General features: G+C 53.3%; 2 protein-coding genes across 7 annotated transcripts in view; both read right to left on the bottom strand.

Annotated features, from left to right (window-relative positions):
• Positions 1 to 6,980, bottom strand: part of EHMT1 (euchromatic histone lysine methyltransferase 1) — a 140,394-nt gene extending 133,414 nt beyond the window's left edge. For 2 of the 4 annotated variants that reach the window (XM_040632306.1, XM_040632308.1), the window contains exon 1: positions 6,903 to 6,976. In XM_040632306.1, the coding sequence (XP_040488240.1) occupies positions 6,903 to 6,965 (63 nt within the window). In that variant the 5' untranslated portion in view covers positions 6,966 to 6,976. Of the gene's footprint in view, positions 1 to 6,902 lie in introns of all 4 variants that reach the window. The other 2 variants (XM_040632307.1, XM_040632310.1) reach the window with 2 other exon arrangements.
• A 2,526-nt stretch (positions 6,981 to 9,506) lies between these two features.
• ARRDC1 (arrestin domain containing 1) lies at positions 9,507 to 17,842 on the bottom strand. Of its 3 annotated transcripts, XM_040632299.1 has the most exons (8): positions 17,667 to 17,841; positions 12,533 to 12,643; positions 12,016 to 12,066; positions 11,761 to 11,915; positions 11,367 to 11,549; positions 11,093 to 11,269; positions 10,583 to 11,018; positions 9,507 to 10,507 (listed from the first exon to the last, which is right to left on the bottom strand). In XM_040632299.1, exons 1-8 carry the CDS (start codon positions 17,782 to 17,784, stop codon positions 10,443 to 10,445), a joined length of 1,296 nt encoding a protein of 431 aa, XP_040488233.1. In that variant the 5' UTR covers positions 17,785 to 17,841; the 3' UTR covers positions 9,507 to 10,442. The 3 variants fall into 3 exon arrangements, with proteins under 3 accessions (XP_040488233.1, XP_040488235.1, XP_040488234.1); XM_040632301.1 differs by lacking the exon at positions 11,093 to 11,269 and having other exon boundaries at positions 17,667 to 17,842; XM_040632300.1 differs by lacking the exon at positions 12,016 to 12,066.
• Between the last annotated feature and the right edge of the window lie 4,514 nt (positions 17,843 to 22,356).

Below are 22,356 nucleotides of genomic sequence, written 5' to 3'. Positions count from 1 at the left end.
AGGCAACAAGACCCTATATGACCTGGCCCTCCCTCTCCAGCCTCACCTCGTGCCACTCACCCCTTCTGACCTAGTAATTCCACCCTGTACCAAAGGATACAGACTTACCCAATACATGATTGAGGAAACTGGGACATCTCTACAAAACACACCATGTGGCTATTAAAAATGTTAAAGATGTGGATGCACAGGAAATAATACACGGAAGAGGAAAATGCAAACAGCACATACTCACTGAGTACAGCCACTTTTAAATATGAACATGCACATTCATAAGGATCAGAAAAAAACAGATGACAAATATTTGGCATTCTTAGATTTCAATTTTCTGAATGTGTTAAAATGCCTTTTTTTTTTTTTTAAGAAATGTACATATTGTACGTCATCCTCCCAAGTCATGCCTAACCTCCTTTAAGACCTGGACTAACCCATCTTCCTCAAGGAGCCTTTCCCAACACAGGTCTGGGTGCGGCGATGAGTGCAGGAGCACAGGCCTTTTCTTGTTTACTTTTAACTGATTCCATCTCATTTCCTGCTTGGTAATATTTGTTCTACTACATTTTTACATTTTGTGAAATCAGGTAATGATCTCAAAAACGTGCATATCCTCTTAGACAGTACATTGACTAGCACTTCACAAGCAGAAGGTGCTCAATAAATGCTCATAGATCCCCTGGAAAGAGCGTTTTAAATATACTCTCATCGGACCTTACAAACCTATTAAAAGTTGGCTGCAAAAAGCAATCCAAAAACTTTCCTAAGTAAAATAACAACGGACAGTGATGCAATTGGGAAAGTGACCTCTCATCTAGGAAGACACCATTTCAAAGGAAATGCCACCTTCAAAGAGTTGTTTTTCAAAATCCAGAACCTGTGAAGAGATTTTTTTTTAAATAAGTGAAAATACTAGAAGTTAAATAAAAGCAGAACAGTAAATGGGAGTACTTCGCAAAACCTGGAACTAACACTTCCTATACCACACCTACAGCAGGCCAGAGTAACTGGGCTCCAACAATTATTCCCTACATGACTGGCTAAGTAAGCATCGTAACTGGAAATCAAACTGCCCACTTACTGTAAGATAAAAGCTTCCATCAAACATGGTAAGTCCAATGAAATGCTAAACATGAAGTTCCTGAAGAAAAGAGCCTAAAACATGGCTCTTATTAGTTGAACTATTTTCAAAGACGAGTTCGATAAAATGTGATCAAACACAAAATAGGAGCAGAAGCAGAAGCAGGAAACAAGGACTGTAGCCCCCACTCTGGCACTGATCATACATGAGGTCTCCAGCAACTAAGGCTCCCACAGGTGTCCTTCTGAGCATTAGGGCTAAGATACACTCATCGCTCTTGCTTACTTTTATTATGACTCCAGAACCTTCCCCCGTAATGAGTCCAGAAATTCAAACCACACAGACCCTGAGAGGGGCAGCCCTTTCCACAGGTGAGCTGTGCTTTTAGTGTGGGTGAAAACTCACTTCTCAAGATTTACAGTAAATGCTTCTGATTTCTACGTGGCAGAACGCTTTCCACCCCCTTCTCTTATCAAAAATCAACCAAAGACAAGAACAGGAAAGAGAAACATAAACTCCACCTAAGACGCATTTGAAACCCTACACAAAACATGAATAGGAAGATGGAGGAATGCTCAATCACTGCAGAGGAAGAGGAACCTAAAGAAGGAGGTTACTGCTGAGAAGCAGGCTGACTGACCCCACAGAACCATGGAGAGGCTCAGAAGACGGGGCTGATGCCTGGAGCTAAAAAGGGGTGTGGGTATAAAAACCGACCTAGAGGGCATTGGGACTCTCAGGTCCCCAGGCCCCCCCTACACACTCAGACAAGCACTCCTCTCTGGTAGCTGCAGAGACCAGAGGGCTAGCTCGTAACAACTCTACCAGAAGGGTACCACACCTAGGGACTGTGGGCACAAAGGACAGGAGTAAGCTCCACAACTGAAAGCAGGGAAATTAGGTCAAGGCTATGTACTGAGCCACGGGAAGACCCCTCCTCCCCCACCTCCTGCCCTTTAACCTAGCTCCAGAATGTCCAGCCTAACGAGCTGGGACTGAAGGAGCCTTCTCTGAGGAAGCCAAACCAGAGGATAGTAACATTTGGAGGAGAGCCGACAAAAGAGTCAGTCATCACCCTCCACCGAAGCAACAAGTAAACAAGCCCCCAAACACTCAGCTTTCCATTTTTAGCACTTTATTCTTAAAGGTGAATAAACAGCCAAAGATCACCAGATACTGGAAGAAGCTTTCCAGAAAGAAAGAGATCAAAAAATACAGCAGCAAAGAGGAATGCAGGGGAAACAAAAAATGCAGAAAAACAATAATTTTATTTATTTATTTATTTATTTATTTATTTATTTTTAAGTAGGCCACAGGCCCCGCATGGAGCCCAACGTGGGGCTTGAACTCACCACCCTGAGATCAAGACCTGAGGAGAGTCAGACACTGGGCGCCTGGGTGGCTCAGTCGATTAAGCATCTGCCTTCAGCCCAGGCCATGATCCCAGGGTCCTGGGTCGAGCCCCAGTTCAGGCTCCCTGCTCAGCAGGGGGTCTGCTTCTCCCTTGCCCTCTGCCTCTCCTCCCTGCTTGTGTTCTCTCTCTCAAGTAAGTAAAATCTTAAAAAAAAAAAAAAAAAAAGTCAGATGCTTAACCAACTGAAGCACCCAGGTGCCCCATAAAATAGTTTTTTAAAGTTTTAACTGTATTTTAAGAAATTTAACTGAAATTAAACAGACACTATATACATTAAACAAGAATAGGAGGCATTAAAAAGGAAGAGAGAATAGAGAACACAAAAATATGAAAAAAGAAGTTAAAACTTCAGTGAAAGAACAGTCAAAAATGCTCCCTAAAGTAGAACAAAAAGATTAAGACATGGCCAGGATAGAAAGCTTTTAAAAATTAGAATACTGGGGCGCCTGAGTGGCTGAGTCAGTTAAGCATCCAACTCTTGGTTTCAACTCAGGTTATGATCTCAGGGTTGGGCTCTGCACTCAGCGCAGAGTCCGACTGAAATTCTCTCTCTCCCTTCCCCATCTAAATAAATAAATAAGTAAAATCTTTTTTAAAAATAAATGAAAAATAAAAATTAGAACATTTAGTACAGGAAGTACAATGTTCAACTGAAATAGAAAATAAACTAGCTTAAATATATTGTACAAAATTCCCTACCAACAAAAGGGCATCAATCTCCAGATTTCGGGCTACTTAATATCCTGCTGGATAAATGAAAAAAGGCTACCATTAAGACATATCATAAAAATTAGGCAAATCAAGGATGCAATGATCCTAAATATTTGGTGGGGGAATAATGGTTAAAAGGATTAAAAATCAAACTGGACTTCTCAACAGCAACAATGAAAACTAGAAGATATGGGAGGAATAACTTAAAAATTACTTCCAACCTGGAATGCCAAGCCCAGCCAAACATAATCTTTCAGTGTGGTGGTAGAATAACTACATTTTCAGACATGCAAGTCCCAAAAGTTTGCCTCCCAAAAAGTTACTGGTAAGCTATTAGAGAATGAGTTCCACCACCACGAGTGAGTAAACACACAGAGGGGGGCCATTAGACCATTAGACGTAGGGAAAGGGGTTCATCACTAGAGAATGATGGAGACAATTCCCAGGATGTCAGTGTGCACCAAGCCAAGAGAACAAGCACATCCTGACTTGGGCAGAGTGACTCAGGAGCACTGAAGAAGCAAATGGTAAGGTGACAAGGCTAAGTGGAGGAAACTGAAATTAAGAAACATTTTACAGAATAGAAAGTTCAAGAATGTTATTCTGAGGTTCAAAGGAAACCAGGCAAATGAAAAATGAGGCAATCATTAACTCCAGGCAAGAAAAAAGGCTGTACAAAAAAAAGAAATACAGGGCACCTGGCTGGCTCAATTGGTGGAACGTGCAACTCTAATCTCAGGGTTGTGAGTTCGAGCCCCACACTGGGTGAAGAGATTACTTAAAAAATAACATTCTCAGGGGTGCCTGAGTGGCTCGGTCAGTTAAGGGTCCCACTCTTGGTTTCGGCTCAGGTCATGATCTCAGTGTAGTGGGATCAAGCCTTGAGTCGGGCTCTGTGCTCAGCAGAGTCTGCTTAAGATTTTTTCCCCTCTCTGCCCCTCCCTCCACTCATATGTTCTCTAAGATAAATAAAATCTTTTTAAAAAAATAAAATCGTAAAAAGAAAGGAAAGGAAAGGAAAAAACAATTGTAGTTTACTACCTGGCTCAGCACGGTAAGATAATGACCTGAACAGACTGATGATTTTGGATATGAATTTAACCAAAACTGTGAGTGTTCCAGGTAACAGAGTATGAGAGAACTGAAGTTATCATCTACCATTAGTGGGAGCCAATAAATAACCCCTAAAATTGGTGAATGAAGACATGACAATGCAAGCATATTATTTAGATACATGAAATGAATGTTAAAGAGTGTCAAATGGCTGTTGCCTCTCTAGAAAGTCAAGAGAGGAGGCGGGTGGCCTTTTTAAAAGGTCTTTTAGAACTATTCGACTTTTTTTTTTCACTTTCTTCAGTATTTTATTGATTGATTGATTGATTGATTTGATTTATTTTAGGTTCACACCCAGTGTGGAGCTTGAACTCACCACCCTGAGATCAAGACTCTAAACGGAATGAGCCAGCCAGGAACCCCAGCAATATCTGGCTTAACAAAAAGGTAAATTTTAAGAAAGAGATACAAAGTTGCCACCCTGCTAGAAAAACATACAATCGTCCTGGAAGGCCCTCCTGCTGAAAGGTGACATTTTGCTGGATCAAAAGCCTTAAGTCAAGTACATTACTCTACACTCTGGTCCTGGACAATCCTGAACATACATTAAACCCCAGGAGCCCCCATTTAGTAATCCACAAAATGAGAGCAGGGGATATATTCCACTACCTTATTAGTTCTCTTTAGTGTGAAAAACTGGTGACTCTCTTTCTAGGTCAAGGAAAAGAGAAAAGAATAAACATGCAATGAGGTAAGTTTCAAGTGTTCACTTTACTGGTTTAATCATTTGGCAATCAGTGAACCCTGATCCAGTAACCACTTCCCAGGTTTAGTGGTAAGAGATGATCCTATGCCTAACCCACTGTCCAGGAGGCCCCTTAACCTATCATGCACCTCCACGATAAACACAAGATCATGAATCTAAACCCAGAGCTTTTACTAAGTGAAAATGACCACCACAGACACAACACATGTTCAGTGAGCTAAACTGCCTGCATCCATCTTCTCCAGCACAAGCTCTGAGACCTTGGGATGCACCGCGCCTGTTTCTTCATCTGCAAACGGGAACAGAACAGTACCTACCTCAGAAGATCGCTGTCAGGCTTTAATGAGTGAATTCATGCAAAGCACTACAACAGGATTGGGCACAGGTAAGGGCTTAGTAAACACAGGCTGTCATTATCAGCTGAGTTAAGCCCTCTATTCAAGGCTGACTGTGGAATGAGAGCTGTGTGGGGTCATTTGCTGAATTGTTTATTAAAAACCTACTATGTGCCAGACACCCAACAAGTGCTAGCCCCGTAACAGGCTATGCCAAGTCATTCAATCTCTTTCAAGTGGTGTATTCCTTGCCTGCTAAGTAGGAAATAATACTACCTGCTGCACAGAGAAAGGTAAACGAGAGAACTTACCTAAAGTAATCACAGTGCCCCGAGCCACAACGAGTGCTCAGTAAATATCATTACTCACTACACATCTTCTCTCCACAAACATGGAAGTGACTTTTAGAGTTACCTAATTTACCTACTTGTTCCAGAGCCTCATACATTCCTTGAGTGTGTGATAAGAATTCAATTAATACTCCTTGCGTTGAACTTTAAAAATCCCCTGCATCCTCCCAGTTTACTTATTATCAACATTCCCAAAGATTCAGGAAAAAGATAGGAAAGAAAAAGACCGCACATTACTTCGATCAAAATATACAGTTACGTGTATGCGCCAGGTTACTGTTACCAGAGCCTTACTACACCTTAGCTTTCTCAAGTCCCCACGTTTATTTCTACACACGGAGTACTTTCAGAGAAAAACTTAGAGATCATCACTTTTTTCCAAACTGGTCCCTTCTGTCAGCCCGAAGCCCACACTATCTCTGCATTTCCACGGGCGCACTGCCTCCTGCTTGCTTTTCCCTTCATGGGAAGCTAGTGGTCCATCTCACAAGAGTTTGGTTTCAGTGCTGCTACAAGCTAGGAAACAAACTATCCTTGAGAATTAGCAAAAAGGAAGACTAAACAGCATTAACAAGAAAATGGGAACTTTTTATATCCAAAGCCCGTTTAAGCAGTTTGTTTAGAAATAAACTGAAGTCGTGCATTCCTGCTTCTGACAGCCGCCAGGGCTGGGCAGCATTGTCTGGGGAGAAGCGCGCCGGGCCGGCCAACTTTTCGTTAAAGACGGTGCCATCCTATTCGGAACAAAGTGAAAGGTCAGCGGGGCGCAGGAGAGGCGCCGGGAGCGGACGGCCTCGCCTCGGCTAGCGCCGCGAAGTTGGCCGGCTCGCCCCACTTTCCCTTTTGTCCTCCGCCCCTTCCGCGGGGCTCCCGGCCGAGGCCCGGGGCGCGCGGGGGCGGGCGGTGCGGACGCGGACTGCCGGCCCTCACCCCGCGCCCCGCCCGCCGCCCCCCGCCCGCCGGCCGCCCCCCCGCCTGCCCGCCGCACAAAGCGCGCCCCGCGCGCGGCCGACGCCGGCGGCCTCGGCCGGCCTCGGCCTGAGGCGCGGCGGCGGCGGCGGCGGGAGGCGCGGCCCCGCCCGCCCCTCCGGCTCGGCGCCCCCGCCCGCGCCCGCGCGCCCCGCCCGCCCGCCGGCTCCCGCCCGTCAGCTCCCGCGCCCGCCGCCCCCGCCGCCGCCGGCCCGCCGCCGCTCCTCACCTCGGCATCGGCGGCGGCCATGGCCCGGGCCCGCAGCGTGGCCCCGCCCCTCCCGCGCGCCATCGCCCCGCCCGCGCCTCGCGGCTCAGGGCGGGGCGGGGCTGGTCGCGTGCGTCTGCGCCTGCGCCCGCGTCCGCGCCTGCGCACTACGGCCCAGCGTGCGGCGTCCCCGGCGCGAGCCTGCGCCGGCCGGAACCGGGGCGCGCGGGCCGGGCGGGGGGCGGAGCCGTGTGCAGCGGCCTTCCGGAGGCGTCGCGGCGGCTGGGCGTCGTTCTCCCGTTTTCACAGATATCTTTTCCTTATACGCGGTCATTCTGGTGGACCGGCTGGGGTGGAGAAGAACCCCTGACCTCTAACCCCGGACACACTCTGCTTCCGTCGGCCTCGCAAAAGGCGGATCCTGACTTGCGTCCTAGGGCGGTGCCCGGGTTCGAGGGTATTCCCGGCTTGGTGGGCAGGGGCTTGGTTGTGAGGAATGCCCACCTGGAGGGTGCTTCTGGGCCGTACACGGTGGTGGGGGTGCCCCGGCCGGGGGTTGTCCTGCTAGGAGTGGGTGCGGTGCCGGCGTTGTGCCGACCGAGGAGCCTGCCCCGACAAGGGGAGGGGAATGTGCCGGTGCGGAGGATTGCCCGGCTTTGCGAGGATGTTACAATGAGGAAAGCTGCCTCCGTTTGGGGTGCTTCGGTTAGGGGAGGTGCCCTGGTTAGGGGTTATGTCCCAACTCGGGGGTGCTATGGCCAGGGGGCACTTCCGCTGTGGGAGAGGATGCTCTGATTACGGAGGTGTCCCGCTAGGAAAGTGTGCCTCGGATGGGGTCTGTGTTCTGATTGGGAAGGCTGGGGGTGGGGTGGGGAATGTCCCCAGGAGGAGGTGTGCCCCCTCTGGGCAGCCTCCCTGAGCAACCCCAAGCTCTTTGAATCGGCACCTACCCGCCAGTCTGCCTCCCAATTATGCACAGAGGAGATCTCTGCACACCAAGCGGCCTACATGGACGGCATCAGATAAACGGGCTTCGCCCTCTCGATGCCTATGGCCAGGCCTATTTTTACCATCTTCTGGGAGTTGAGGAAAGAAATATAGACTGAAATTGGGGTTCTCTGGCCAGTCTTTGCAGCGAGAACTGAGGAGGTCCTGAGTCGAAGGCTAATCTGTCTCCCCCTCACTTATGAGGGCTCACTGTCATGGGACTCCAGGAAAATTACTAAAGTGGGCGTTCACCGTGCACACGGGCAGAGGAGGAAGTGGACGAATGTAAGTACCTAGGATATCTTCCCAGATTTCTCTGGGACAGCCTAAGTCAGCTCCTGACAGGCTTAGAACCCCAGTTGTAAGCCTCATGACTGAAAGCTCAGTAGTCCGGGCCTGCACAGCCCAGCCTGACCCACCTTCACCCATACGTGCCTCTCTGGCACCATCCTCCCCATCTTCACTCCTGCCTTGGGTCCTAGTCTGTCCCTTCCGTGAAACACTTGTATCTCCAGGGTCTCTCTACCTTCCTTGGGTTTCAAATACCACCTCTTCAGGGAAGCCTTTCCTTACCTCCCTATTGAAAACAGTACTGCTCCCCAGAACATCCTTGCTTTATTTGACTCCATGGCCCTCCACTGCTATATTGTCTTTCTCACTAGAAATCTAGACAGGGCTTTTTATCTTGTGTGCCCTAGTGCCTAGAACAATGCTTGGCAGGAGAGACAAATATTTGTTGAATGAATAAATAAGATGTGGAGGAAAAAGTCCTTTACCAGGCAAATCGACTGCAAGTGAATGTGTCAGAAGTAGGATATGCTCCCATTTTGCACTGTCAGCCCAACCCACCCTATCCTTGTGTGATCACTGATTACTTATGTCAAGTGTGTTTTTGACACATGCCATGTGAATTGTATAACCATCAGGTCAGTCCTGAGATGTGGGTTGAGTGAACAAACCAAAGCAAGGGAGTTGAGTGCCCTTAAGACCACCTAACTGTTGAGAGGCTGAGATGGGATTGAAAGCCAGGCAGGTTTTCAGCTGAGGCTGCTGCTAGAGGATGTCCTCTCTGTGGCATATTCTGAGCATTTCTCCAATGTTCATCCTCTCCTTGTCCCACAAATAGTAACATTTTAGCTAGGTACATGGCTGCCTGGCTAAGGAGCACGTTTCCAACTGTAAAGAGTGACCGATGGAATGTTTGCACAAGTGATAGAATCTACTTCCCAGCCTGTAGCCCCCAAGAAGTTAGGGGAGCAGACTCAGTATATTGGCTGGTGGTGAAATCTGGAATGGTCACCCTGGACCCCGCGGTGGAAGCCTCAACTTGAGAATGACAGCTGTGTCATCAGGCCCAAATCTTACACTTCTGGATTGTTAAGTGTACAAGAAATAAACCGGGGGGGGGGGGGGCGCTCAATATGTTCCATAAGTTTGTTATAGATTGATAACTGAGACACCTATCCAAGGTCACTCCCGCACTGTATGTCAGATACAGAATCTCAACCCGAAGTCTTACCCTAATCCCACCTATGGTATTTCCAAAGCACGGTTCAGGATCACTGGCCCCGTTGGGCACCAACAGGCCCTCCCCTCAGCACTGGAACATCTGCAGGATGCCCCTTTGGTAAACGTTGCTCTGCTGAACCCTGACTTTATTTGTTCTTGGGTTCCTTGGATCCTAGACAACAGGCATTTGAAAGGGACCTCAGGAACAAGCGTGGGCTTGTGTGTTCACACTTGGATGGGAGATGAGAAGCAGTATCCCTCAGAGCCGGACGTGGGTGGCAGTGGTGACAGCAGGGACTTGAGACTTCAGCCCAAGCAGGAGGAAATAGCACAAGGGGCAGGGACTTGGGCAAGCCCACCTCGTCACCCCCCACAGGGTTTCCTCTGGTGCAGGAGATCTGAACTCTGCCACCTAGAACGATGGGTGATGGATGGGCAAGCCCAAAGTGTGTCAATAAAACATTACAGGGGCGGTCTTCTCCCCATATTACAAATACATTTTAAATTAACACCAAGGCTCCAGACATGCAAGCCCCACTCTGAGGGCGCACCTTGAAGCAGAACCATGAGAACAAGCACCAACCCCGGCCCGAGTTAAAGGTACCCAGCCCATGCTGCTCCTGCTCCCTGGGGCCAGTCTTCAGGGCCCTAGGCACCTGGAAGGAGGGGCCCAGAACCAAGGAGAAGGGCACACGACCTGGAGGGGATGGGGTGGCCCATAGGCAGGGTTCCAGGGCTGAAGGAAGAGGGAGCAGGACCGGGGGGGGGGGGTGCGTGCCCAGAAGGGGCCCCCAGGGCTAGGCTGCTGCACACCGGGCAGGAGGAGGGTGCCCGAGAGGCTGGCCTGTGCCCAGCTCTACAAATGAAGCACTTTATTTACACGGCATCTCTCCAGGCCCCAGCCCCCCCAGGGAGAGGCTGGTCCCTAGGCAGAGACTGAAGGGAGCGGCCGAGCAGCAGTGGGTCCTGAGTGGGCCGGGTCAGGCCAGGAGCGAAGAAGGCACGAGGCCCTGGGTGCCCAGTCCCAGGGCAGAAGTCAGCCCACCCGGAGAAGGCGGCACAGGGTCAGCTCCCGGGCGTCAGGCTAGGATCTGCACCACCACAGCTCTGCTCATAGGATGGTGGGGCCTCTGCGGGGAGAGAGCAAGGTCTGCATGGGGCTCATGGTGCCCTTTCCCCCACCAGGCCCCAGGGCCCTCACTCACCATAGGGATAGCCCCATGAGCTGTACTCTGGGGGCAGGATCAAGGTACTGGTGGTGGGCACTGGCCCTCCGGAGCCCTCTGCAAAGTAGGGGACAGTGGCACCTGTGGAGATGCACAAGGGAGGGGGCAGTGGGTGGGGAGCAGGGCTGCTATCCTGAGGGCGGGGTTCAGGGGCACCAGGCACAGCGCCAAAGGCGGCAGGTAATGGCTGCTGTTGTGAGTGGCTCTTCGTGGAAAGGGAGACTGCATCTGCAAAGTGGGGGCTGCTGGCCGCAGCCTCAGCCTCCTCCTGGGGCGGTGCAGAGGGTACCACGGAGACCGGGGCCCCAGGAGGCAGCCCTGGGCCTGGCCGGGGGCTCATCGGAGCGTGGTTCACAGCGATATTGCCGATGAAGACAGGGAGGGTCACGGTGGCTTCAGGCACCTTCAGGGAGACCTGGGGAGGATGGGAGAGTGAGGCTAGGCCACGCACCCCCCTTTCCCCATCCCACTCCGTCCAACCCCCAGCACCTGCAGGTAGTAGTCCACGTGGATGAGGCTGCAGCCTGGCAGGGCTGACTGGGGCAGGGCAGGCACCAGGATCTGCTCTTGCCACTGTGCCCGCCTCCAGGCCTTGACACCCGCACCCTCTACCTCTGCGATGGTCCGCACATCATAGATCCAGCGCTTGGCCTTGTAGGACACTTTCTGGGGAAGGGCCAGCCTGTGAGCCTGGGCAGGCCAGCAATCTCCCCCTCCTCCAGCCCCATGGGGACAGGCCTTGACAGCCAGAGGGGACTCTGACCTGCAGCAGACTGGCTACTACAGGGCTCGTATCCTTTCCTGACTGGTTCTCAATGTCAGCCTGCAGCCGCAGCACCTGCCCTACCACGTAGCCACGGAGGTCAGTGCTGGCGGTGAGGACCACGCTGCCCGTCTTCACCAGCTTGTAGGAGAACTTCTTGGTAGTGGAGGCCACGTTGGGTTGCTTGAGGGGAGGACAGTAATGAAGGGGTTTGGTGGGTGTGGGCAGCCTAGATCTCTGCGGCCCGTGGACAAGCCCACTCGGCCCTGCTGTGCCCTTCCCCCAGACACCGCACAGTCGGCTCAGGACAGAAGCCACTGCTCTTCTAGATCCCGGCCACCTCCTCTCACCTGGGGGTAGGGCATCAGCCAGGAGACCACTGCTTCATCCTCACCTCAATGTCTGGGATGCTGTTCAGATTCAGGGGGCTCAAAATATAGAACACTCGGCTGCACTGGTGATCCTTGGAAAAACGTGGTGTGTCGATGGTGGCCCGCACCTGGTGCACAATCTTCCCAAAGGGGCCCTCAAAGGATGTAGGCGCTGTGGCTAGAAAGAAAGTAGGGAATGGCACCCAACTGTCCCCTGTCCCACCTCCTGTCCACCAACTGTCACCACCAGGCCTGGCCAGGCAAGGCCGGGCTCTTACCAGGAAGCAGGAACTGAAAGGGAAAGTTGTGCTCTCCAGCTGGCAGGCTCCCTGCAGAGACGGGAGGGAGGTGTGAAGGAGAGAAGACTCAGGAGCCTTGAGGTGACACCACAGGACACAAGTTAGGAGCAGTTCATACTGAGTCTGGCTACTGGGTCTCCCAGCCTCTGACTCCAGACACCATAGCAGCACAGGGCTGCAGCCTGGGCAGAGGAAGGGGTACAAGAACTTGGCTTAAGCAGGAAAGGGGGACGGGGATATTCCAGGGGCCAGAGCCCACCCAAATCAAAGAGAAGCTAGCCGCCTTTAACCACCTAGGCTCTATCAGGCAATGCCTAGTACCTGCTGGGGAGAGAAATACAACAGGGTACAAAGCCCTGCTAGAGGGTGGGTCAGCACAGAGATCCCAGAGGCAGATGGAAAGGTGGGATGGACAGACAGACCCCACTCTCAACCAAGGTCTGCCCTGGAGGGGTTCACTATATGCAACAAGGCAAGTACAGGCTCCCAAACTCACCCTTGTCAGCCAGCGACAGAGCACTGTTGAAGTAGCCCTCCTCCATTACCCATGCTGCATCATTGGCCTTGTTGGACACCCTGCAGGAACCCATGCAGGTCACTCGGATGGCTGCAAGGGGGGGGGGGGGGTTACGGTGTGAGTCCCAGCCAGCCACTGGCCTGGGCCCCTCCCTGCCCCCATCTCGTAGAGATTTAGGTAGAGGTGGTAGCACCAAGGAGTGCTGGGCCTTAGGCAGGTCAGCAAGTGGCTTGTTACCCTTCAGAGGATACCTCATGTCGATCCCCCATTTTGGGGTATTCCCAGGGAGCCAGGGTGATGAGGCACAGAGTTAAATCCTGAAGTCCAGAACAGGAAGGCCCCAGTGGTCACCCAGATGACACCTGGACAACCCCCAACCTGGTAACCTTGGTTCCCAGCCACCCCCGGGCCCACCAGACCTCTGTAAACTCAGCTCCCTCAAAGGGATGCTTGGGACACCAATGATGAACAGAAGCCTACGGGGCAGCTGACCTCCAGCCCCACTTTGGGTTTGCTCACAGGCAAGCCAGTTAGGCTAGGAGGTGCCCCTTCACGCTCCAGGAAGCTAACTGCTAGCCCTCATGATTCAGGAATGTGGTCAGACCTGCCTGAGCAGATAAGGTACCCAACAGTCTGGCACACTGCAGGGTGGGGACACCCTTGACTTCCTGGACCAGTGGTGCCTAGGAGGGCTGATTTCCTACATCAAGAGATGGCTTGGTCTTCTCCCCGACCAGGACCGTTTGCAGCAGAGGTCACTGCTACCTTTCTGTGGTCAGGAACTCAAATTCCCCACTCGAATGGATGTTTGCCCAGACACCACTATGGTCAGAAGGTCGTGGCCGGACCAGCAAGGAAGACACCACAGCTGGAGGGGCTGGGAGCTCAGTGACAGGTAGACTTGCGGCTCCACCCCTCCTTTAACTGCAGGGCTGAGACAAGGCCAAAGATACCAGCCTCCCTGCCCAGCCTCTCCCCTTCCTCCCCTGACTTGATGGTCAGGTGAAGGGAAGGTGACTCAGAATCTGACACCCTCCTGAGAGAGCCACCAGGCAGGAGAAACCTGGTATCCCAAGTGCCCAGGGTCAGTGGCAAGCCATACCAGACATGTCCAGGTCTCCTCAGGCCAACCCAACCCTGACAAAACAAGCCTCCTGTTGGCCACCCACAGACCACGAGGCTTTCCCTCAGGAACCCTTGGCTTATCCTCTACCCCCACTGGCACTGCCAGTGACCTGACCTCGGCCCTGATTTCTAATCCACACTCCATCAGCCATCCCCTCCTAGGGCCAGACCTGGAATTGCTCCTACCCCAGAAATCTGACACATCAGTGGTGCTCCCAGAGATGAACACAGCCCAGAAGAAATACTCCAGGGAGTGAATCAAGGAGGGGAAGTATGACCATTCCAGATGCCACGCCACTCTACACTCCCCCACAGAATGGGCGCATTTCCCCCTGGAATCTGGCTGCCCTGCGAATTCCAGGACCCGCGGCGTATGCCAGAAGGAATTAAGTGGTCCCCAGATTGGCCCAGTGCTAGCTGGAAACCGTCAAGTGACCTCAGGGGATGGCACACAGAGCTGCAGAACCACCCTGCCCACCTCTGTCCAAATTCCCAATCCACAACGCTGTGAGTTGTAATAAACCACTTAGTTTAGGGGTGATTTGTGACATAGAAGTGACTTTCACATAGTAGCAGACGACAGGAACAGATATCCCACCTCAGTAGAAATCAGAGAAACTCAAATGAATTACCATTCTAACCTATCAGTTGGCAAATATTAAATATTTTGACATGTGTTGGAGAAGAGATGGAAAAACACTCCTTTGCAGTGATCAAACTGTAGGCCGATACAGGGGCCCCGGCAAAGCACCAAGAAGATCTGCTGGGACCTGACATGCACATCCCAGAGGACCCAACGGCTCTCACAATCCACCCTAACTGCCCAGGAGCTACAAGCAACACGGTTTGTAACAGCAAACTATCTAGGCATGGCCCATGTGTCCAACAGCTGGATGGCTAAAACAGGCACCCACCCGGCCTGGACGCATGGCCCCAGAATACAGATGAACAAGCCATGGGGTCACCGGACCTAACCCTAAACAAAGAGTATCGTACCAACCCTAGGGGTATCCCTGAGGGGCCCAAGTTCTAGGACATTCCCAATGCCCAGGCAAAGAGCCTCTTTTTGCACACATGCTGAAGCCCCTTCAGGGACCTTGACTGAATGAGCAGCTTCCAATCACCATCTTGGAGTCAAAGGGCCTGTTCCTGTCCACTCTCCTCCGTAGGGGAACAATGGAGGCACAGGGGATGGACACGCACAGGCCTGTCCCTCCTACCCCATGCGGGGGACTTCCGCTCCTGCAGGTGAGCACGGCCATCATACCAGCGTATGTGCCCCGAGGCACAGCCTCAGGACAGGGGCAAGTGCGCTCTGGTAAGGGGCAGCCTCCAGTCCACAGCAACACGCCCTGTTGCACCATCCAGGGTTACAAGTGTTTCACTTCTACCAGTGCTCAGATGCATGAAAAAAGGCAAGTACCAAACTGATAAGCACCCATCTGGAGGTCTGGGGCTGCTCCTGTTCTGTAAGGAAAATCATCATGTGGACTGTGTTTCAGAGTGACTTCTGGAACTTTCCTCTCCAGCAGCCCTCCTGCTTGCACCATCCGCCATCTGACCAAGAAGACCACTGCTCACCCTCATTCTGGTCCCAAAGGTCTCGCTCACCTCTACCAGTTCCCACAAAACTGGAGCAGCCCAGCCTTTGGCACATCTTTTCACTAAGGCTCTGGCCTATGAGGCACTTCCATCTGTCCTGTTTCCAAGTCTGAAACATGAGAATAGTAACGGTGCCCCCCTCCCAGGGTTGCTCTGAGGGTTCACAGAGTTGGTCCATGGGAGGTGGGAGAATGGCATCTATCCCATGGTGAGAGTTCAGTGAGCTGGCGGAGCTAGGAGCCGACTGCTATTGTTCTCTGGGCTCCCCCCACTCCCAACACCCACCCTGGAAAGCAGAACATAGGACAGCCCCGCATGACCCCCAGCCTCAGGCTCGGCTGGACCCGGGCTCCAGGGACCAGTTCCTTCCACAGGTTTCTCCTTCTGCATTAGCTCCGAGGGCAGCCAGTGTTCTCATGGTTGAGTGCAAATCATCTCTGTCTTTCGTCAGACAAGTATTTAGTGGGCAAGACTAAGAGCCCCCCAGGGCCTGAAGGCCTGAGGCCTCCCCACCTCCATGTCCTCCTGCAGGGGTGTAGGGCCTCCCTGTTGCATCACTGGCTGATAGCAGGAGCTCAACAAGTATCTTATGAATGAAAGAAAAAAAGAAGAACCACAGCCTTTCCTTTTCCAAACCCAACAGGGGCTGAAAGAAGCCCCAGAACAGCCTCATTACCCACATTCTGTCTACGCCCCAGGGACAATCTGAATAATAACTCTTCTGGCACAAAGTCATCATACATCTACTCTTCAGCCTATGCCCCCATCTTCCCTCCCCTCTTCTGGCGATTGGCTGGCACATTTAGTGGGGATCATCAGCAGGGGCTCCCTCAATACCCTATGGCCCAACTGTCCATTCGCCCACACCCCAGCCACCACATGGAGGCTACTCTGCCAGGCCAGGCCATCCCTTCGCTGTGGTCAGTAACGGTTTGTGTGCCCTGGGCCCAGCTGCGGGAGCATGACTGGGCGGATGGGCCAGGCAATGAGCTCCGGCATGGGGTCTCGTGGCTGCCATCCCCCAGCTACAAGCCCACCCCTCCTTCCTGTGCCCCGGACTCTCCCCTCAGTCCCATTTCAACTGTCATCTCTTCCTGTGCCCCAGGGAAGAGCTGCACTGTCACTGCTGTGCCCCCTGCCACCACCATAAATGCCCCCACTCAAACCCCAAACACCAACCAAGGAGACAGGAAAGGAGCTGTGGGTCATCAGGAGGAGACCCCACAAGGCTGGACACCTGACCAGGGGTACCTTCACCCAGTTTCTTCCTAAACCCTGTGGCCTCAAACTCCACAAGGTCAGGAGTCAGACCCATCCAGGACCGGGGCAGTGGCTCTCAGTCCTCAGAAACACCAGAAGAACTGAGCTGTTAAGCACACAAGGGCCCAGAGGATCAAAGTCCAGAGGGATGCCTGATGGCTGTGGTTTGGGCCAAGCATCCCAAAGTGGAGAAGCACTCCAGCAGGAGAACAGTCCCACAACAGGGGCACCCTCACACTCAGAACCAGCGATCAGACATGGAGTCCCTGGGCGGTACCCTGAGGGCTGACCTTTGAAGTCCCATTCAGGACTGCCCACACCTCAGAGAGCAGATAAGGCCAGCACCTGCAGAGCGCACTAGCTAGGGCCACACCAGCAACCTGACTCCCAGTCCCAAAGTCCCAGATGTCTGCACCAGCAGAAGGACCAGCCAGTAGGGCTCGGGTTCAGCTCCTACACGCGCACTGGGCTGGAGGCCTGGGTCACGCAGGGATGAACAAGACCCTCCCAGATCGCAAGGCCAAGCCTTAGCCTGCGTGGAAACGGGTGCACCGCGGGACCATGAGGATTGAGGGCCTGCGCCAGGGGCCTGGGCGTGTGAGACAGAAAGCCCAGCAGCGAGGGCCAGGCTCCAGGTGAGGGCCCAGCAGATGTAGGGTGCAACCGACCCTGCAGACCCGACAGAGAGGGTCGGGGCGTGCATGTGTCCAATTCAGAGTGGCCTTCGGCAAGGTGGGCAAGATCTAAACCCCCGCCCCCGACTCTGGCCGGCCGACCCTAGGAGAGAGAACAGGAAGGGCACATGCGGAAGGACTGGGCCGCCCTGGCTTCCCTGCTCCGCCCCATCTGCCAGCAGCCATCCACCCCCGCGGGTCTGCGCCGCCCGGCCGGCCGCACCCCAGCACTCCCTACAGCCGGCGGGGCCCAAGACTTCCCGGGCCGCCAGGAGGCGAAGGGAGGGGGCGGCAGGAGGCGGGTCCAGGCCAAGCGCCGCGGGTCCAGCTCCGCGGGTCCAGGCCAAGAGCCACCGCTGCCGCTTCCGGGAGCACCGACCCCGCCGCAGGTGCTGCGCAGCCACCTGAGCCCTGCCGGCCCGGCCCTCCCCCGAGGGGACCCCCGCGCCCACCTCGGAAGGGCAGCGGCGCCCCCAGGCGCACGCGCACGGCCCCCGCCAGCGGCTCTCCGGGGCTGTAGACGACGCGACCGTGGCTCAGGCAGACCTCGAAGAGCTGTACCCGCCCCATGCCGCCGCCCTGGCCGGGCGGCCGTACACTGACGCCCCCTCCCGCCGCCGCGCTCCGAGCCCCGCCCTCAGGGGCCCGCCCCCGGCCCGCCCCGTCCGACCCGCCCACTCCCCTGGGCCCGCCCCCCATCCTCCCGGGCCTGCCACCGCCTCCAGGGTCCCTTTCTCCTCCCGGCTAACCCCCCACACTCGGGCTCCGGCCGGCCTCGGGTCTCTCACCGCACCCCTGCCAGAGTCCGCCCCCCGCCCCTTCTCCCTCCCCTCCAACGGCAACTCCCGGCCCCCGCCCTCCCCGCCCGCCAGCCGGGCCCGCCTGCGGGGTGGAGGTCGGCGCGCCGCGCGGAACCCCGGCGCACGGGCGCCCCCTGCTGCCCCGGGAAAGGCGACCGCCTCACCTGTCGAGGGGCGGGCCGGGCCGGGGGGCGGGCTGGGCTGGCGCCCCCTCCCCAATCTCCGCCCGGTCGCGGCATGCTCGCTGCGGAGGGCCGCCCCGCGTCGCTCGGCGGAAGGACGTCACGGGGGCGGCCCCCCAGCGCCGGGCGTCCTCTTTTCTGCGGACCGGCCGGCCTCCTTCCGTGGGCGCCGCGGGCGCTTGGGGTGGCGGCGGCGTCCCTGGGGAGCGAGTCTCGGGCGGAGGCCGCGGACCGAACCCCGCCCCCAGCCCCGAAGGCGTGGGTGCCGGGCTGTCCGGGCACCGGAGGCGCGAGAGGAGGGACTGCCTCTGACCTGCCGTCTCTTAGGAGGTCCATGTGGAGCAGGAACGCGGGGCGGGGGGGAGCTGGGGGACCCGAGAGGGAGTGCAGGAGGGAGGGCGATGCTTGCGCAGGGCAGGGCAGGTGCCCACCGGCGCCTTATGCTGGAAGCGCCTGAGGAGGGCGTCAGGGTGGCCCAGGTTTTTGTCCAGAGGACCTGCGTAAATGGGGTGGCATTTTCTGATGGAGAAGTCTGGCTTAGATATAAATTGGGGGCTGGGACAAAGTTATGACAGGCAGAATCTAAGACGCCCATTAAGTACGTGCACGCTTGAGTGTGAGGAAGACAAAGGTCTTCAGATCTGCAGGCCCCTGTTTGATGATGGTAATTCAACTCAGGGCACTGATGACTTCAAAAGTTTGGGGTGAAAGCCACAGAAACCTGATCTAGCCCTCCAGCAAAAGGAGAGAGGCTTACAGGCTAGAGGGATTCCCCTGGACCAGGCTGAGGAAGAGGAGGGGCCTGAGGCCCCGGAGGGCCAGGAGTGTGCAGCCAGCACCAGCTCCCCATCCCCCCTCGCTTGGGATTCTGATGTTGGGGTGTGGGGAGAGGTCTGACTGGCCACACTTAAGACATTCCCCAATACCATGCAAATAGAGAAATTCCCAAACGAGGAGTTCAGGGTCCCCCTGGGAATGGGGAGAATTGTGGGCAACCCATAAATGCCCAGTCTCCACAACAGAAGTCAAGAAGGGAGTGTTTTGGGAGGGAGTAATAGACTGTGTTGGCTGCTGCTAAGATGAAGTCAAGGACAGAAGATGGAGCCCTCGTTCAACTCTGCACTGTCACGCACCCATCCCCTGTTCTGGAAACCAGGGCTGTTCAAAGGCCCTAACTTCCCTAAGTGCTCCTTTCCTCTTGCTCTCAGGCAACCCAGGCTTCCCCCTGGAGCCTCTCAAATGTAGATGTTTATTTTCACACAACGCCCCTGTCTCTGGGCCTGGAGTGTGTGCCCTCCTGACTCAGAACAACTTCCAAACCATTTGCCCCCTCCCTAAAAGCTCCCAGTTTTAACTCATTTTCTCAGAATGATAGTCCACCTGCTCCACTGTTACTGTCATCTTCAAAGCCCAGTTCAGTCCCCCTTATTTTTTGGTGATTTCAGCTCCTGACTCCCTGACATTCCCTCCAATAACATTGTTGCAGGACTTCTTAGTGACTCCAGAATCCACGTGGATGGTCCTTCCAACCCCCGCCCTCTTTTAAAATGGACCTGGGATTTGTTTTCATCAGGTGTGATGAGGTGACAGACGCTGAGACAATTGCCTCGAAAGAAGAGTTTAGTACTTACAATTCCCAAGAGGAAGGGGCACCAGGGTTGGTCAGGAGGCAGAATTTGCTAGGAGAGAGCATGGTCCAGAGCCTTTATTGTGTCTTCTGTGAGAAGGAATGGGTGAGACAGGGTACACAAGTTTGAGCAAGCTTAGGATTAGATAGTTTTAATAATTCCAGCGGTTGCTGGTTGTCCAGTACCTGGCCCTATCATGATTCAGGATGGGGGGATATTGGTGTGTGAGTTTGGTAAAGGAGGTCTTTGGGGGTATAGCCTATGGATTGGTTGGTTTGCCTGTGAAAGCTGTGGTCCCAGGCAAGTTGCTATCTCTAGGAATTAGCTAACCCTGGGAGGGGCAGCCTCTCCCCAGCCAGCAAGGCCCCCAAAATGTCAAAGTATCATACAGAAAATAACAACATGATCAATTAAGCTCTTGTCCCGATGACTCCTCTCCTCCGAGAACCTTCCCCAGGTGACTTACAGCAGCTCTGTCCTATGGCTTTCTCAGTTTGTCTGCAAAGATGTCTGGCAACAACTCCCATCCCTTTACATTCACGCTGTTGCTCCCATCAGAAGGTAGGTTTCTTCCTCTCCTATTGGATCTGGGCTGGCCCCTTGACTTGCTTTAACGGGCAGAATGGCAATGAAAGAGATGCCATAGAAGTTGCAGGCTCTAAGGAGGCCTTGAAGCTTGTTTGCATTCTCTTGGTGTCCTGAGCTACCATTGCAAAATACCTGGTTACCCTGCTGGACAGATCACAGAAAGAGGGAGAACGCCTGCACAGGGGAGTGAAACCATCTCGGACTGCCTGCCTCAGTCACAGACCCCAGTGATTGTGGCTGTAGGAGTGACCCAAATCACCCTAATTTATTATTTATTCTGAAAATTAGGCTGTATTCCGCCAGGAGGCTTTTCCATTCAGTGTGGGGTATCCTGAGGACAGAACGTCCAAGATCTGTCACTTACATGTCTGACACCTCGACTGAGGCTGGTCGGGTCTCTTCCGTCAGGCCTCTCTACATGGCTAGTTTGGGGTCCCGCACAGCATGACGGTCTTCAGATAATGAGACTGATTATGTGACAGCAGTCTCTTAGAGGGAAGAAGGTGAAGCTTCCAGTCCTCAGGCCTGGGCTCAGAAGTCCCAGAACTTTCTAATAAATTAAGTGCATTAAAACAGTCACAGGACCAGCGTGGGTGAAGCATCACACACAGGGAGGGAATTGATTGTGACAATTTGAGAAATTTGCTACACCAGCCAACTGCAGAAGAACCAACAACTGAGCCCATTCTAGATTACAGAAGCATGAGAGAAGTTGTTTTAAACCACTGCATTTTGGGCTGGTTTACTATGCAGCAGTAGATAACTGGGACAGAAATTGGTACTTATAAGTGAGATACTGCCATACTAAAATTCTAAAATCTGACACTGACTTCGGAGCAGACAGCAGGTGGACCTTGGCAGTGAGAACTTCGCTGATGGAGGCTGGATGAAGGAGGCCATGTCCAGAATTGGCAAGAAAACGGTGAGACCATGGTCTGTGGTAACATGAAAGATAGAAAATGTGTCTAATCATCTCATTTTCCTGGCAGAAAACATAAAGGCCAATTGGCTTTGTTCAGTTATGCTGAAGTGAAATAAAAGAGAAAAATTAACTAAAGAAGTAACTGTTCTGTGTTCTGGCAGAAGTTAGAGGAAATATTTCCAAGCCAGGTCTTGCTGAGTTGGAAAATCAAAACTCGTTCTCATTTCTAGCCTTTCCAGGCAGCAAAAAGTTCTGAAAGTAAGAAATGGTGTCATTGTAAAGATTAAATCCGGGGCACTGCCCGCAAAACATGAGAGTTAAAGTAAATTCAAGGGTATGGTTGTATGATCCCTTCTTAAGACTTCTGAGGCTTTTAGGTGGGGGTAGGAAGTCCTTGTAGACCCCCTCAGCCATACAAAAGGGCTTCTAAAAATTTTGAGGTCATTGTCCCACCTGACTAAGGGGCCACAGGAGAGAAGAACCTTCTCAAAGACATTTGCAGTATAGCTTTGAAACGAGTTATGGTTTGATATATAGAAAATCCAGGTTTTTTTAAAGGGTTGTATCTGCTTGAAGTGAAATGTAAAATGGACAGATTTTGAAGTAAAAGAAGTGTATGGGCCCTTGCTTTCTACCAGCAGGAAGCAGACAGACAAAGCCACTCAGCTGCAAACACAGGCCATTTCCTATGGAATACGGGGTCACTGCGAGTACAAGGCCCAGTGCCCAGGGGAGGAACCAAGAACGCTAAAAACAGTAGCCAAGGGAGCCATTTGCAGGGAGCAGACCCGCCCTGATAAACTATTGTGATGTGTTAGCTGGATTCCAAAACTGCTGTGGAGCAGTGACTAAGGGTATACTCCCCCTTTTTGAACAGGGTGTCTGTTCACTTACACTGTGCTTCACCATTGGATGTTGGCTGTTGGGGGGCAGATAATATGCCCTCGGAGCAAAAGGGGCAGTCGCCTTATCCATTTGGCCTGGACTCCAAGCCTAATGCTTTGATGAGATGGTGTTTCTGG

The sequence above is a fragment of the Ursus maritimus genome, unplaced genomic scaffold (genome assembly GCF_017311325.1).
Source record: "Ursus maritimus isolate PB19 unplaced genomic scaffold, ASM1731132v1 scaffold_17, whole genome shotgun sequence".
Classification (NCBI taxonomy): Eukaryota; Metazoa; Chordata; class Mammalia; order Carnivora; family Ursidae; genus Ursus; species Ursus maritimus.
The sequence above is the reverse complement of the archived record's forward strand: the minus strand, read 5'-3'. Positions and strand labels throughout refer to the sequence as shown.

Bases quoted from the DNA above. Each gene is read 5' to 3' on its own strand.
- ARRDC1 (XM_040632299.1), bottom strand. From the start codon at position 17,784: ATGGGGCGGGTACAGCTCTTCGAGGTCTGCCTGAGCCACGGTCGCGTC. The intron at 12,644-17,666 runs GTGGGCGCGGGG...CCCCCCTTGCAG, and splicing joins GGCGCCGCTGCCCTTCCGAG to CCATCCGAGTGACCTGCATG. The intron at 11,270-11,366 runs GTCAGAGTCCCC...GCCCTTCCCCAG, and splicing joins TAGTAGCCAGTCTGCTGCAG to AAAGTGTCCTACAAGGCCAA.